General features: G+C 40.2%; 1 protein-coding gene across 4 annotated transcripts in view; it reads right to left on the bottom strand.

Annotated features, from left to right (window-relative positions):
- Positions 1 to 17,922, bottom strand: part of APLP2 (amyloid beta precursor like protein 2) — a 62,397-nt gene extending 44,475 nt beyond the window's left edge. For 2 of the 4 annotated variants that reach the window (XM_044943572.2, XM_044943574.2), the window contains exon 1: positions 17,722 to 17,920. In XM_044943572.2, coding sequence (XP_044799507.2) covers positions 17,722 to 17,826 — 105 coding nt within the window. In that variant the 5' untranslated portion in view covers positions 17,827 to 17,920. Of the gene's footprint in view, positions 1 to 17,721 lie in introns of all 4 variants that reach the window. The other 2 variants (XM_044943573.2, XM_006061679.4) reach the window with 2 other exon arrangements.
- Between the last annotated feature and the right edge of the window lie 200 nt (positions 17,923 to 18,122).

Genomic DNA, 18,122 nt, shown 5'->3' with positions numbered 1-18,122 from the left:
AAAAACTGGTTTCAAATATTTCCAAACATACGTAAGACTAATAGTAACCCACATAACATCACAAAGCCACACCTTAGTCTCAGTAATATTTAACATGATAATATTTTACTTGGCCAACAACGAACTTTACCTACGCTGGTACAAAATGATGTAATCGAAGTCCTGTATTTCTTCCAAACATTTTGTCCCATAAAACTCTAAAATGTTCCAAACAGTGATGTGATATCCAAAAGAAATTTATCTTCACAAATTACCAAGGAAAAAGGACGCTATAAGTGGTATAGCTATAACATTATCTTAATATTTACTGCAACAAACATTGCTACCACGAATCAACTTAAGAGTCTCAGAGTCTAGAGCTTTTCAGAGACAAACACAGAAGCTGCTCTCCTGATACCAGATCTCTGTGGGGATGTTTCAGCGAGGATCCATTTGTCCAGCAGGAACTGGCACTGGGCTTACAATTTGCCTGAACCCCCACCAGCCAATGACAAGTTTGCTTCTTTGCTCACACTCACACACACACACACACACACACACACACACAAAACCACATGTAATGGCTCAGCCTGGTTGGGAGCTTTGAGTCCGTGCTTTGCATTTAATCCTTTAAAATCAATACTTAAAATGTTTCAATCCAATTTTAATCTGTCCTGACTACTATTTCCACTGTTTAAAAACAACACTAACAACACTCAGTCTCAACGACTTGCATCAATTCACAAGATTAATCTTTCAAAATACTAGCCCAGTAGGATATTTTATTAATGTAGTCCCAAGAATCTAATCAAGCCTCAAATAATCATTTTTCTTAAAGAGCTGCTATGAGAGAGAGAGAGAAAAAAAGAGTTGCTGAAAAGAAAAACATTCATAGCGCATTAAGCAGAAGTCCTCTTTAAAGGGGTATGGGGCAGGGCATTGGCGAATTGGCTGGTCTGCCAGCCAATCAGGGAAGATTCTGCTATGAAATGTGGTTTGCAATTCACTTAAAAATGAGAATACATAGTTATTGCAAGAGGCAGTTTCAAGCCAACTTTCTCCACTTTTTAACAAGGGTTGAAAACTCTGTGCCTCTGAATGACAGACAGCAGATGGGGGTGTAGACAAAGTGATAACCCACACCCAGCCTCTGGTCGGGAGACCAGAGGCTCTTACACATAAAGGGTAATCTGCTGCCAGATTTCCAATTTCTTCAAACACCGGAAAGGAATGTTTAAGACAAAAGTCCACAGTGTTTGGAAATGGTGATGTTTAATTTGAATGTAAAATACAATGATGCCCATGACAGTGAAAGCCAAATAAAACTTGGAGTTTGAGTAGGTCCTATTTTGTCCTCAAGTGTCAAGTGTTCAGTCTCTATGGGAAGGAATGTACTGGGAGGCTTCATAAGAGGGGCCACAGTTAATCTGTAGAGTGTACAATTCATCAAACAGCTAACACCCCGAAGTCATAGTATAAACTAAAATTAATTATATTCTGTCGAGTATAATAAATTTGAGGGTAATCATCTATCTTAAAGACCCTTGGCACCTAAGGATTGGAAGACTTTATTAATAAGATGACAATACTACTCAAAGCAATCTATTACTTCAATGCAATCCCCATAAATGTCTCAACAGCATGTTTTGATTCATATGGAACCAAATTTATATGGAACCGCACAATCTTAAAAAAGACTCTCATGTCCTGACTTCACAACAAAGCAACAGTAAACAAAACTATGTGGTCCTGGCATAAAACAACAGATGTACAGAATGGAGAGCTCAGAAATGAGCCCTTGAATATATACTCAAATGACTTTTTACAAGGGTGCCAAGACCATTCAACAGAGAAAGTCTTTTCAACAAACACTGCTGGGAAAACTGGATAGTCACCTGCAAAAGAATGAAGGTGGACTCTTATCTTAAGTCATATATAAAAATTAACTCAAAATGGATAAACGATCTAAACATAAGGGCGAAAAAGATAAAACTCTCAGAAGAAAATATAAGGAAAAACTTTCACAACATTGATTTGGCAATGATTTCAATTACATATGATAACAAAAGTACAGTCAATACAAGAAAAAATAGCTAAACCACACTTCAAAGAAAAAAAAAAACTTTAGTTTTAAAATCACAGATCTGGTAAGGGATTGATAGCCAGAAAATATTGGGAGCTCCTACAACTCAACAACCATCAGAAAAACCCAATTCAAAAATGAGTAAAAGAGTTGAATAGAAAATACAAACGTCCAACAAGAAAAGGCTTTCAACATCACTAATCATTAGGGAAATACAAATTAAAACCACAGTAAGATACCACTTCACACCCATATAAAGATGGCTTAATATTGGGGAAAAAAAAAAAGGCATCAAGTGTTGGCCAAGATGTAGAGAGACTGGAACCCTTGTCACCGATGGTGGGAATGTAAAATGGAGCAGCGTTTCGCAAGAAGTTAAACAACATAGAAATTACTGTGTGATCTACCAGTCTACTTTCCAGTACATACCCAAAAGGACTGAAAGCAGGAACTCACTGCAGGACAATGTAAAAATACCTGGAAGTAAACCCTATAAATAGTTTCTTCAAAAAAGATAAGCTAGATTAAAATAATCTATTTTTAAAAGACTGGAGAAGTGCTATCATTTTTTTAACCACCTAAAAGGCTTCTTTCACTTATCATCACAGGAGCTGTATGTTGCCCTCAGCTGTGTTATATGCTCTGCACAGTGCTCTGCATACAGCATTTTAATAAATGTCTGCCAACAACAAGGACCATGAGGAACTTCAAATGAACCAGTTACCAGGGAAAGTCTTCAATTTTTGAACAAGTTCATACAATAGTTCTTTTGTCAATTTGAGATACAGCTAAAAGGATTAAAAAAAAAAAGTTACTTATTGCATACTGTTTACATTAGCGAAAAATTAGAAATGTAAATTATAAAAATATTATACAGAAGACTCTTTGTTTTTACATATAATCCTGAAAAGACAGGCAAAGTTTAAAGACATACATGTGATTTGGGGGGATTCTGCCACTAGAAAGCTAATGATTTATACAAATCTCAATTACTTCCATTGTTTTAGGGACAAAAAATTATTCTTGAAAACTTAATTCTAGCATTTTATAAACATTTATTAGCTCTTTCTACATAATTGAGCCCACTGTTTGTTCACGTCAATTCAAAGACTCTCAGCCTAGAAAGCACCAAATAAGCACCAATTGCATCAAACCGTATGCTGTGCATCAATAAAATAAGGGCAAAAATGCAGGAAAATACTCAAATTATAGTTCCAATAGTGCTGCGAATATCCAACCACTGGCTGGTAGGCAGTATTCTCATGTAGTAACTCAGAATATCTGTGCGTCAACTTAAACAGCCCAAATTCAGAGTATGGAAGGCAACTCAAAGTAGTGGATAGTGCACATCTTCTTTTTTTGGAGGGAGTTCAAATGTCCCAAACCATGAAAGGTGATTCAGTTTAAAGCAATGCTGTAAAATGTTTAATGGGTTGGAAAGTTATTCAATATGTCAAAAGGAAGGAAAACAGACTATACACATATTAAGAGGGAATCCATTCTTTCAAAAAAACACAGACTGGGAAAATTTTAAAGTTTTTTATCTAGCAAATTGCAGTTAATTTATTTCTGTTTTTGTTTGAGCTTTACATATATTTTCTAGATTTTTCACAATGACCATATATTTTTTCTTTAACACGGGATACAGAGTCACTATTACAAACAATCATTTGTAAAGAATCAATTTATAATCTTAGTCATTTTTAATGAAAGATATTAAGACATAGCAAATAGGTTCCTGAGATGATACATACTCAAGTCATAATGCATAATGACTGTAAGCCTAAATTCTATGATCTGATAGTGATTCGGTGGTAGAGAAAGATCGAGAAATAACCTCGAAACGGCTTTCTTTACTTTCTGATTACTAAGAATCACGTACTGCAAATTTCTGCCTGAATGGGACTGTTGTTAGGTAACCTCCACAAATCCGTGGTGGTCCCATGCTGACCTGAGATATCCCTTTCCCGGGCCTCTCCCCAGGCTACCTTTCTACCACTAAGCACAAACTTGAGAGCCAGTTCATCACTTACAGATTATAACCAAGATCAAGTCACTTTATCTGTGTATGCTTTAGTTCCTGTGTCTGTAAAACAGGAATAACCATATTACCTGTCTCAGAAGGAAGTTCAAAGGTTTCAATGAGTATGTGTAAAACACTTACATGGTAATTGCACCATAAACACAACTATCACTACTCTGACTACTTCAACCAGCACCAGAAGCTGCCACTCCACTCTTGCTTGTCTACTCTTTCCCCCTAACTAGTTAAAATAACATCTAATTTCAAGGGAATTAATTTTCAGTTATGGTCAACTACGTAATTCAGACCAATCCTCCTGATAAGGACAGCTAGAAAAGCAACATATTTTTTAAAAAGCATTTAGTTAAAGGCAGTAGGAACCTAAAAAGACAGTGAAGATTTCCCAAGTCAGTAACCAGGGGAGGATGAAAGCCCAAGGAGATGAATAAAGCACAGAGGGCTTTATTCCTCTGGGGATGCTGAAAAATCCTGAAAGATGCAGCTAAGCAGTACTTTTAACAGCCTGAAAGATCAAATAGAGAGGGCTGGAGTCCAGGGCAGGAGGCAGAGGGGAAACAACGTTAGTGGTTTGGACTGAGACCCCAACACACGCTGATTCTAGAAGGGTAATCCAGAAATTGACAGGACTTCATAGAGACTGCAGCTCAGCTTCTATTTCTCTCAATTTGTGAAACGAAAGTGAGATCCTAGATTGCCAGTTCATCACACCCCAGGTAGAAACAAATCACTCACTGGAGTATAACAGCCCCAGCCTCAAACTCATCTATAAGCATTTGTATCAATAAAATATATGGCACATTATCAAAAATAATCTGACAAACGAGGTAAAGGAACATGAATAAGTAACCAGCAGAAACAGATAATAGAAAAGACACACAGGGAACTCAGACACAAGAATTACCAGACACAGACTTTAAGTATACTTCTCATTTTCAAAGACACAAATTAAGAATTTCAGCTGTGATTAGGAAACAATTGGGGGAAAAAAAAAAACCAACCAACCAATTTTGAATTATAAAACTGAAAACTACAACAATTAAATTTAATTCAATGGATGGGACTTCATGGTAGATTAGCTACAGCTGAAGAAATCCTTAGTAAACAGAAAGATGGATCAAAAGAAAAGCTATCAGATGAGGCATGAAAAGACACACAGGCTAGGGCAACAGTGTCTACGATGTCTGTTTCTGGAGTCCCGAGGAACAGGAGAGAATTTAGACTTAAATACTTAGATGCTGGTTGAGAATTTTCTAAAACTGATAAAAGACATCAAACCACAGATTCGAAGAGCTCTACAAGCAAAAGATAGTTAGCCTCTCATAACTTCAGATTCTGTATCCATGGATTGAAGATACTCAGGGAAAAAAAATTCCATAGGCCAATAACTATCTACATAGCATTTACATTGTGTTTACAACTATCTACATAGTATTTACACTGTATTCACAACTATCTACGCAGCATTCAAAAAAACGAAGATCATGGTTCGGTCCCATCACTTTATGGCAGATAGATAGGGAAACAATGATAGGTTTTATTTTCCTGAACTCCAAAATCACTGCCGACGGTGACTGCAGTCATGAAATTAAAAGACCCTTGCTCCTTGAAAGAAAAGCTGTGACAAACCAAAAGAGCATATTAAAATACTCAGTTGTGTTAGACTCTCTGCAACCCCACCATGGACTATAGTCCATGGAATCCTCCAGGCCAGAATACTGGAGTGGGTGGTCTATCCTTTCTCCAGTGGATGTTCCCCATCCCAGGAATCGAAACAGGGTCTCCTGCATTGCAGGCACATTCTTTACCAACCGAGCTATCAGGGAAGCATATCAAAAAGCAGAGACATTACTTTGCCAACAAAGTCCATAAAGTCAAAGCTAGACATGTATGGATGTGAGAGATGGGCCATAAAGAAGGCTGAGCACCAAAGAATTGATGCTTTTGAACTGTGGTGTTGGAGAAGACTCATGAGAGTCCCTTGGACAACAAGCAGATCCAACCAGTCAATCCTAAAGGAAATCAGTTGTGAATATTCACTGGAAGGACGGATGCTGAAGCTGAAGCTCCAATACTTTGGCCACCTCTTGCAAAGAGCCAACTCATTGGAAAAGACTCTGATGCGGGGAAAGATTGAAGGCAGGAGGAGAAGGGGATGACAAAGGATGAGATGGTTGGATGGCATCACCGACTCGATGGACATGAGTTTAAGCCAGCTCCAGGAGATAGTGAAGGAGAGGGAAGCCTGACATGCTGCAGCCCATGGGGTCACAAAAAGCAGGACTTGGGTGAGTGACTGAACAACATTTACAACTATCTGCATAGCATGTACACTGCATTAGCTATTGTAAGTAATCTAGTGGTTACTGCAGCTATACAGGAGAATATTCGCAGGTTATATGGAAGTACTACACCATTTTTGGAGAAGGCAATGGCATCCCACTCTAGTACTCTTGCCTGGAAAATCCCATGGACGGAGGAGCCTGGTGGGCTGCAGTCCATGAGGTCGTGAAGAGTCAGATACGACTGAGCGACTTCACTTTCACTTTTCACTTTCATGCATTGGAGAAGGAAATGGCAGCCCACTCCAGTGTTCTTGCCTGGAGAATCCTAGGGACGGGGGAGCCTGGTGGGCTGCCATCTATGGGGTCACACAGAGTCAGGCACAACTGAGGTGACTTAGCAGCACACCGTTTTATAACAGTCGTGAGCATCACAGATTTTGGTACCGGGGGAAGGGGAATCCTGGAACCAATTCTCCAAAGATACCAAGGGGCTATACATTTTTAAAAAATCCACACCTAGGTACATAGTAAAATTGCTGAAAATCAGATTCAAAGAGAACGTCTAGTAAGTAGTCAGAAACAAGGGACACATTACCTTCAAAGGAACACCAATCTGACAGTTAATTCCAATAAGCTATTGATAACACTCAACATCAGAATAGACATTAAATATCAAGGAACAGAATAAAGAATAAGATCTTCAAAATGATGAAAGAAATTCTATCTCCAATGAACCTGTCTTGCAAGGAAGACACTAAAACAGATATTTGGTGAAAGAATATATGTCACTAGCCAACCTTAAGAAAATTCTAAAGTGTGTCTTGGAAGATACAAAATTACCTGAAAAAGAAGCTTAGAGATACAAAATGCATGAAGAATAACAAAGAGAATATGTAAATCTAAATCAGGGGCTCTCAATCTCACTGTAAATTTGAATCACTGGGAAGAGTTTTTAAGAAATACTAATGGCACACACCTTCTCTCAAGAGACCTTGATGTGATTTGTCTGAATGGAGTGTGGGCAATCTGTGCTTTGTAAACATCTCCCCAGGTGATACCAGTGTGCCCCCAGAGGTGATAACCACTGATGCCAAGTTCATGTGACTGTGTAAAACATGGCTTGTATGAGGTTTTCCAGGGTTTACAACATGAAATTAACAACAATGGCAAAAATGTTGAGCGGAGGTTAAAGTGTTCTGATCTTCTATTCTTGGAAGAGGGTAAAAGTACCAATTAATATAAAACGTTGATAAGTGAAAGATATTTAAATGTCTAAAGCAACCACTAAAGGGAGAACCAAAGATTATGAAAGTATGTTCCGAAGTAATACGAGAAAGAAGTAAAATAAGAACCACTTTCAAAGGAGTTGAGTAAGGGGATAAACATAGCAACCTGAATGTCCACCGAGAGGTGAAAGCATAAAGGAAATACGGTGAACACACACACACAGTGGAAAGCTATTTGGCCATAAAAAGGATATCCCACCATTTGCAACAACATGATGGACCTTGAGAGCATCATATAAAGTGAAGTAAGTCAGACAGAAAGATAAACACTGCATAGTCTCACTTACATGTGGACTCTAAAAACACTGATTTCATAAATATAGAGAAAAGATCACTTGTCAGACATGTGCAGTGAAGGCTGAGGGGTGGAAGGTGAGCAAAATGTGTGAAAGCAGTCAAAAGACAAGTTTCTATAAGGTATAAGGTACTAGTTATAATAGAAGGAAGTCTGGGGAAGCAACATACAGCACAGTGACTATAACAACCCACATTGTACTGTATATTTGAGAGTTGCTATAAGAGTAAATCTTAAACGTTCTTGTCTCACACACACACACACACACACACAAGACAAGTCACCATGAGGTGGTGGGTGTTAACTAGACTTAAGTGTGGTGATCATCTCACAAAACGTGAGCGTGCGTGTTCGCTTGCTCAGTCGTGTCCAACTCTGTGTGACCCCATGGACCAGAGGCTCCTGTTTACACACAAATATTAAATCATTATGTTGTGCACCTGAAACTAATATAAAGTTGTATACCACTTATACTTCAGTTAAAAAAAAACCATAGAATTAGCAGAACAAAACAAAAAGCACTAAATAAGACAGTAGATGAAAACCCAAATACCTCAGCAATCATGTTAAATGTAAAAGACAAACACTGTTTCCTAAGTCTGCAAAAGAACAAACAACCATAAACACATTTAAAACATAAAGATGGAAATATTAGACAAAGTACTGATAAAGGCAAAAACTTTACTGGAAATAACGCAGGAGAATACAGCTATGAGAGGTTCAATTCCTTAGGAAGAGATAGAAGTTTTAAAGCTGTATACTCTTAATGACAGCCTCAAACTAATCAAAGCAAACAGAATAACAAGGAGAAACACTTTTCCAAAATCACTGTGGCAGATATATTTTTTTGGCCAATCCACACAGCACGTGGGATCTTTGACCAGAGATCATGTCCAGGCCCCCTGCACTGGAAGCAGTCTTAACCCCTGGACTGCCACGGAAGTCCACAGTGGGAGATTTCTAACATACCTTTCTCAGTAAAAGAAAAAAGATTTAAAAAACAATTAGGGATATAGATCTGAACAACAATGAAAACAGTATGATCAGAAGACATATAAAACACCATAAGTAACAACTACAGAATAAAAATTTTCTTTATGCACACAACAAAAATTTTATCATAAACTGGGCCATGAAGCAATTCTCAACAAGTTTCAAAAAACTGAAATCATACAGACTTATTCTCTGACAACAAAGCAGTTAACTTAGAAATGAACAGCCTAAAAGACAGCCAGATAACCTCCTCCACATCTTTGGAAATTAAGAAACATACTTCTAAATTACCTGTAAAAAAAAAAATTAAGTCACAATGGAAAAATCTATTGTTTTACTTGAATGATAATGAAATTATTATATATGCAAACTTGTATCTTGTTTAAGGGTACAAATTTGTAAATGATGGTTAAAGACTAGAGGCCTAACTCTCAGCACAGTGACTATAGTCCATAATACTGTTTTGTAAACAGCAAAGTTGCTAAAAGACTAGATCATAATTGCTCTCACTACCAAGAAGAAATTTTAATTATGGATGAGAGGTGGTAGCAGCAGCAGTGATACAGTGGTAAACATGTTGCAATATATAAATGTATCAAATCGGAATACTGTACAGCTTAAACTTACACAATGTTATATACAACGGGCTTCCTTGGTGACTCTGATGGTAAAGTGTCCACCTGCAATGCAGGAGACCAGGGTTCAGTCCCTGGGTCGGGAAGATTCCCTGGAGAAGGGAATGGCAACCCACTCCAGTACTCCTGCCTGGAGAATTCCATGAACAGAGGAACCTGCCGGGCTACAGTACACGGGGTTGCAAAGAGTCAGACATGACTGAGCAACACACACATATCGCCTTTGTTAAAAATATTAAATAGAAAGCTAAAAAAAGTTATAAATTGCAGCTAAAGCCCTGTTCAGGGGAAAATATATAGCTTTAAACAAATCAGAAGAGAAGAAAAAGCTAAAAAAAATAAAGCAGTCATCTCAAAGTGCTAGGGGGAAGAAAATTAAACCTGTGAAAAGTAGGAAAAGAATAATAATGGACAGAAAGTAATAAAATGGAAAATAAACCTACAGAAAATAGGAAAGAGGCAATGAAAATATCAGCTTTACTTGTACAACCACAACAAAATGATAACCAAAATTTTAAGATGCCATTTATAATAGCACTCAAAAAAAGAAGATATCTATAAATAAATCTAACATACTATGTATAAGATTTCTATGCAAAAAGCTTTAAAACACTGAGGTTGATTAGTGAGGACCTAAACAAAGGCATACATCATTTTTTCTGGGTTGGAAGACTCAATATTAGAAAAATATCTATTTTTCCTAATTGAATTATAGACTCAATGCAACCTGAATCTAAATTCCAACAAACGCTGTTTTTGGTTAAATGTAGCCAATGTATATGTAAAGAAAAGGGTCAAGAGCAGTCAAGACACTAATGAAGACAATCCAAGTAGAAGGACTTGCTCCAGTAGGTATAAATCCTCATTACTAAGCATAGTCATTAAGACAGCGTGGACTTGGTACACAGATACAGTGGATTAGGAGAGCCCAGAAAGAGTCTCACACATACAGAGATATAAATTAACAGAGGTGGCAGGGGAGAACAGGAGGGAAAGGAGACCCTGACATTAAATGGTGCAAGCTGGGTAACTACGTGAAAAACAATAGATAAGTAAAAAGACCAATGCTTCGTATCTATACAACAATGAGTTTCAGGGAAACCGTGGCTCCAAATTTGACAGGCAAACAGAAGGCCCTTGGCAGGCAACACAGGAGAATAACTATGTCCTCTGGGGGCAAATTTCTCACACGTGACACAAAAAGTACCTATCATAATTTTTAAAAAAGTAAAACTGATAAATTAGACAGTAAAATGAAGAACTTCTAAAGACATCATGAAGAAGAGGGTAAAAAGGCAAGTAGCAGAAGGGGTAGTGTTATCTCAATAACCTCAAATTGGAGACATTCCAAATGTCCGTCAACAGCAAAACAAATTGTGGTTTCTTCAGATACGGGAGTACTATACAGCTGTGGGAACAGGTGAACCTCAGCTACAATCAGTAATCCAAACGATGCTCAAAAACACGTCCAATCAAAGAAGCCAGAAACTCAAGAAAACATACTGAGGGACTCCATTTACTTCAAGACTAGAAAACAAGAAAAGTTAAATTACAGTGTTTAGGGATGAATGCCTGGATAGTAAAACTATAAAGAAGAAAAGCAAGACATAATCCCCATAAAAGTCAGGCTAACAGTTACTAGGGGCAATGGGGAATGGGAATGCTCTATTTCTGGACCTTGGCAGTGGTTACACAAGCATCTGTTTTATGAAAATACACTGAGTTATACTTTTTTTCCCTTTGTGTATTTAAGTTATAAAAAGCCCAGAAAGACCCCAGGCTTTACACGTCGCTGCGAGGGCTGCGATGGGCCGCAGCGCCTTTCACAGGCACCGGTTTGTCCTTACTTCCATTTCAAATATCCTCGTATTCTTACCTTCTAAAATTCTCTAAAACACTCCAACAATTTGCACTCTGCACTGATCTCTGAAAGCCTGGGATCCAAAGAGATCAAAGGGTTTTCTCTCAACATAGGAACATGAATGGGAATGCTGAATTCCCAACTCAAGATAAGAGTAACTTCCGGAAAGGAAGATTAATGGGATGGGGGTTCAGAGGCCTATTATAATGCTTTACTTCTCTATCCAAAGTGTTTTAGTTCTTTTAAAAAAAATAGTTAAAGCAAAGATGGGAAGTGCTAAAATTTAATGAAACTGGATGGGGGATAAGTGGATATGAGTACCTTTTATATACTTACCATGCTATGCTGGTAATATTCCTAATGAAAGGGAATAAAAGGTCCTACACTCTTTACACTTACTGGCTCATTTTTTTCTCCATGTAAAAATTCTGCTTGAGCCTAGGTTAAGTCATACTTGGCCTTCCAGAGACAATATATAAAAATCTGACAATGTTCTTCATCACCCACATTAAAATCCATGTTTTCATCTTCTCTAGGCTAAGTATCTCCCTTATAAATTTTCAGGTACTTCTCCATTCAGCCATTCTGTTCTGGATGGCAACATCCCTCAAAACGAAGTGCAAGACCCTAATAAACCATGGGAGAGCCTTCTTCGTTGTCTCAATTCCGCCAGCAAACTTTTAACTCACAGGTAACTTAGGTAAGAACAAATGCACTCTTTTCCTTTCCAGCCAGACCAGCCATATGTAGCAGATGTTGGGCTGTTATCCACCCAACATGCACAGCCCCCTTTCCCATCAGAACCCAGTGCACAGTCTAAGCCTGTCACAGAATCACCACCACAACTCACCCATGACTGCTTCGGCTGGAAGCACCAGATATCATTCAGCCCAGTTGATGAGCTCTAAGAAAAACCCCATGATCCCCTGGATGTTATCACAACAGAGCCTGTGCTCTGAAACTGCAACACCCTTCTGCAAACACAAGAAGTGCCAGGCTGAGGAAGGCAGAGCAGAAAGAAAGGCTGTGGCGGGGCTGTTCAATTAACCCACACCACAGGTGCCCACTCCAAATGATGACTGCCTTTTTTCTGGACCACAATCTTATTCTTGTCGTATGGGTTACTGTGTTAGCCTCTTCCTAATAGTTTGTCTACCAACCAGGCCAGTGATTGGAAGTCTGGTGCCAATAACATTTTCCCTTCCAAATAATCCCATACACTGATTTTGATAAGATTCCCCACAGGTGGTCAGAGTTTCTTTCCTTAAATTTTTTTATGAGAATGCAAAGACAAAACAAGTTTACTTTGTAAAAAAGAGAGAACTTGCACATTACACAAAAAAGCATTAGTTTTTTTTTTTTAATCCATGGAAAATGTAAAACGGCAAGGTCTCCTTTAATTACAACCTTCAAAGAAAACCACTGTTAGCGGTTTGGCAATACGCGGATTCATGATACAGTATCTGTGAAATTAGTTTCTTTTAAAGAAAATATTCATATCAGATTTCCTGATGGTAGAGAAAATAGGTAAACAAGAGTGAAAAAAAAAAAAAAAAAGAAAGAAATCTGCAACCCAAATAGAAATCTCATGAAACACCCTGACATAGAAGGAGCAACAACTCAGTAAGACAGACCAGTTCTCAGCCTGGCCTTGCTGCCCTCTCCTGAATCCCTTTTTCAGGTGTGGATGAGAAGACCTACTTTACCAGACTTTTGGGGATTTACGTAAGATGCTGTACCCACATGAGTTCTGTTGGCTTTTTGTTTGCTGCAGTTTGTTTTTCTCTACCTGCACAGGAGAAACCCCTGGGGAGCCGGTGACAATGAGATTCCCAGATGTCCTCAAGGAGAAATCTCTGGGGGTGGGGCCTGAAAGTCGCAGGCCAAGTGCGCTCTGCAGAGGAAATGGCATGAGGCATAGCTGGTTTTATTACTGCACTGTTTAGCCTCTAACACGGAACCTGGTAACAGTGTTCAACAAACATTAGCGGGATGGTTAACAAATGAAGAGCTGTATTTTAAAAACAGATTAGTTACGTTGCAAAAGATCCCATGAAAAAAAGCTTCCATGATGCTTATGTAAGAAAATGTCTCTCGGCAAAAAGCAGTTATTAGCTGTACTTGATACAGAGAACTGGAACTCATTTCTATTTCGTTCACTTTCCATCTTACACCATAAATCAAGGTGCACTAGACTAAATTTAATTAAGAGTCAAGGTAATCTAGTTTACCTCACTAAAAAAACAACTCATGAGAATTGGATTATGGGTGATTTCCAACTCTCAAATGGCCTCCCTCCACAGACTCTACAATCACTGTTCAAAAATTTATCCCTTTTTAATCACACAGAAAACTATTTTCTTTCAGTACTTCTTTAGGACAATTCAAAATACTAATTGTTAGGTATCAGCTTCAATAAGCAATCTATCACTTTGATAAAATGTGTACCTGGTAGCCATAGGAGGCTAGACACCACCAACACATTCACATCGAAATTTCCACGGACAACACAAGGATCTCAGGTTATTTTTCATCTCTTATTCTTCAAATGAATTTAAAATTTCTACAATGAATATGCACTCCCTATGTAATTTTTCTTGTAATTTTAACAGAAAATGCAAAAGCCCAAGAATTTAGTAAGAGTAATATAATTGAGGAATCCTGAAAGGTTTTTAAGTTTTTATTTCCTAGAGTCAAAACAATATCAGCTAAGTTTAAGATATTATTTTATATTTGGAAAAATAATTAACCCTTCACGTACTGCTACCAAGAATTCTAAAGCTCTTTAACTTAAAAAAAAAAAAGTTTTCAAATTCTCTGAAGGCCATTATTGGTTCTACTGGCAAAATGGAATAATACAGAGTAGATCTGATCAAAGTATTGTATCAAAGTTAAATTTCTTTAAGCTGATAACCCAATGGGTTATGCAGGACACAGTCCTTGGTTCTCAGGTTCTTAGGAAATACACTTGCCAAGTTTTCAGGGGTAGAGGAGTAAGATGTATGCAATTTGCTCCCTTTGCTTGTTTGCAAAAAATACATAATTACACAACGAGTGACAAAACAAATGCTGAATAAGGGGAAATGTTAAACTGACGAATCCGGGTAGAGAGTATAAGAGTTGTTCATACAATTTTTGCAATTTTTTGTAAGCCTGAAATTATTTCTAAGTCAAAATTGTAATTGAAAAAAGTTAATAGAAAAAAAATACTCAAAACTGTTAAGATCATACTGGACCAACTTTAAGCAAGGCTTTATTGTGGGAAAAAATAACATTTAAAAACTGTGCTAATAAAAACACTCATACAGCACCAACTTTAAAAAATAAATTAAATTAGCACCACCCAGGAGAAATATGAGTCATATATGTTATATTTGAAACAGGTGAGACTAATTTCAATATAATTTACTTAGCCAATGTGTAAAATATCACTCCAATGCAATCAATATGAAAATTACAAATCAGTTATTTTACAAGGTTGTTTATAGTAAGTCTTCAAAATATGGAGTGCATTTAGCACCTACAGATCTCAATTCACATGCTAAATTTCACAGGAAATATCCGACTTGCATTTACATTCATAAAATGTAGTTTAAAAAGTAGACTCATATAAAAAGTTGTTTCCAATCATTGAACTGAGTATTGTTTTTAAATGTAAATTAGCTAAAATTAAATAAAATGGAAAAATTCATTCCTCAATCATTATAGCCACCACTGCAAGTGGCTACCCTGTGGGACAGCCCAGCTTTTGATGATGAAAACAAACCTTATCAAAGGAGGATTTGCCAAAACTTGGCACATCACATTTATCAAAGGATTTTAACACAGTTATGATAAAATATAAGCTGATGCTTCTATCAGAGGCATTGGTATTTGTCCAGGTCATAATCCGACACTGCCTCTACCATCACTTAAATACCAGCACTGATCTTCTGCCTCAGATGTCATACTATGCGTTTCCTGAATATTGGCTACCAAAGGGCCCACTCATTTTAAAATGTGGTGGAACGAACTAGAGCTCTCAGTGTCCAAACTGTACAGAGTGCAGGATTTCAGCACGAATACCACAAGGGAGCAGGCCCTCAAATGAACTTGTCTCGGATTTAACAGAGGAAGTGACCCTGAATACAGAGATTCTTTTTCTTTCCTTTTAAACAGGTGTATGAGATTAATTCAGTCAACACCAAGCAACACTCAAGATTTGCCAATCAACAATTCTGTGCCAAGCAATCTGATCAGGGATTTGGCTAGAATCCCTTTGGCTAATCTCAGTAAGGACCATCTCAAAGAGAATCCTGATTTCGGCCATTCTCATCTAAATCAAGGCTCAGGCGGCCCTTTGCCTGGAAGTAAATAAAATCAAATTATATATGTATGAAGGAAATTCTGCCTTTTGGACAAAAGAAAAAACCATCTGAAAGATAATTTAGCAAGGGTGGGCAAAAATACAGCTCCAAAGATGAGAAGTTTTCCTAAAACCACATTCAAACACCATTTTAGGGAAATGTCTAATTCCCACTTTCTGTCTAGTCGGACTTTCCGAATGAACAATGATGTGGATAATAACCAAACTTAATCCACAACAGCTAATTCTGGTATTGTTCACTGCTCTTTCTCTGCAGGCATACAAGTGCCTGTTTAGACCTGAAAGGAAGATATTTAAAACTGATGAACCCTTGAATGTGAATTCACTAGTGCCTGAAGTTACTCATACCTCTGGGAAGTGAGGCAAAAGCATGTGAACAATGGTTTGTGACATCCTGCCCTAAGAGTTAAATTCTATGTTCCAAACAAAAGCTTTTTCCTTTCCCTCCCACCCCACTCATCTAGCGTGCTTCCCTGCGACACCATATCGTGGATCACAGACATAACTCTAAACACTGCGTGGAAACGAAAAGAATCCTAATCTAGAAGTATGCTTACATAAGCATTAACTATTTCTACTTGAAACTTCCTCCACTACCACCCCGCCCCCCGCCCCTGAAGAATCAAAGCTTCAAGCAGGATGAATAGGACGTTTTAAGCCGTTCACTGGAGGTTTGTTCTAGAATCGACTGTTTCTAATCGTGGAAATATTTCCACTTTCTGCAGAAAAACACGTTCTGTGGGTTTTTATTAGAAACTCTTCAGTCAATGCCTGTGTAATCAAATCCAGTCTCACTTCTCTCTGAAATGAGCCAACTCCGCAAAAAGCCATTGTAATTTGCAAAAGAGCGAAGAGGGGAAATAAACTACACCAGAAACACACATTCCAGTCCGACAGTTCAAGCACTATTTCGAAATGCCAAGTAAAAATAAAGTTCCACGTCTCCCTCGTGGACAGAAAGGTTTCTACAAGCGGCCAGGCCCAGGCCACAAGGCAGGACCCCCTGACCCCAGCGAACCTTCCGGGCACGCAAGCACCGGACCACCGCCCGGCACAGACGTGTGTGTTCGCAAGGTCGCCAGGTGCGGGGAAACTACTTAAGCCGAAAAAGTACGCTTCAACCAGAGTTTTTACAACGTATTCACGGGTACTGTCCCTGCTTGCTGAAACCCACCACAAAAGGGAGCAACGCCGACAGCGGAGAAGGGTTTCCCCTGGTTCATTAGATTCAGGCAACCGGATTGTATTTAACAATCCCTCCCGAAGGTCCGACGCCAGAGCCGGGATCCGGAGCGGGAGGCGCACAGGAAGCAGAAGGCGCACCCGCTGCGGGAAGCGGAGCCGCTCCCGTGCCGAACCGGGAGGCGCTGTCCGGGCGCCCGCATCCCCGCGGCCCGGCCCACTCACCAACAAAGGCCGCATCCACCGCTCCCGAGTGGGAAGCCCGGGCAACGCACGGGGGCCGGGTCTGCACGGCCGACCCCGGAGCGAGCCCAGCCGCACCGGGTCCCGGGCTGCAGGGAGCACGGCAGAGGCTCGCGCGATCCCGGGGGACGGCGGAGTGGGAGTCTGGGCTTCGCAGGGTCCGCAGAAGATGTGGCCGCGCCGCGGGCGGGATGGGGGCTGGGGCGGCCGAGGCGGCCCGCTGCCCCCCGCAACCCGGATGCCTTTCATTTGGCCTCTGCGGCGGCGGAGACAGCCCGACCTCCAGCGCCAAGCACTGCGCCAAGCCGGGGCGGGCGGGGGAGGCGCTCCAGACCCGCCGCAGCGCCGGACCACCCCCACCGCCCCGCGCGCCGCGACCCCCTCCCAGCCCGGACCCCACGGCCCGCCCGCCCGCAGGCCGCTCCCCCTGCGGGCGCAAAAGAAAGGGCTCAGGCGCTCGCCCGGTCCCCACCTCAATGTAGCCGGCCAGAGCCGCGGCGGGAGCTGTGAGCCCGAGCAGCAGCACCACCAGGAGTTTGCCCGTGGCCGCGGTGGCCGCGGTCCCGGTGGCCGCCATCCCTTGCCGGGTCGCTCTAGCGCTCGGCTCTCAAGCTCACACAAACGGACTCCGGAGCGTTCCCACCGCGACCCAGAAGCATCTGAAGCTTGTTCGCCGCCGCCCCTAGGGTTTTACACCGACCGGAACTGACTTCACAAAACCACACCCTCCATCTTGGCGCCCAATGCCGACCCGCAGAACCTCCGCGAGACACCGCCCCTCGTTCAGCCCAGACCCAATCAGGGGGCGGAAGAGCCCGCCCCTCCCTCCGCTCCAGCCGCGCACCCCGCCCGGTCCCGCCCCCAGGTGCTGAC

Source organism: Bubalus bubalis, chromosome 5 (genome assembly GCF_019923935.1).
Source record: "Bubalus bubalis isolate 160015118507 breed Murrah chromosome 5, NDDB_SH_1, whole genome shotgun sequence".
NCBI classification, from domain to species: Eukaryota; Metazoa; Chordata; class Mammalia; order Artiodactyla; family Bovidae; genus Bubalus; species Bubalus bubalis.
The sequence above is the reverse complement of the archived record's forward strand: the minus strand, read 5'-3'. Positions and strand labels throughout refer to the sequence as shown.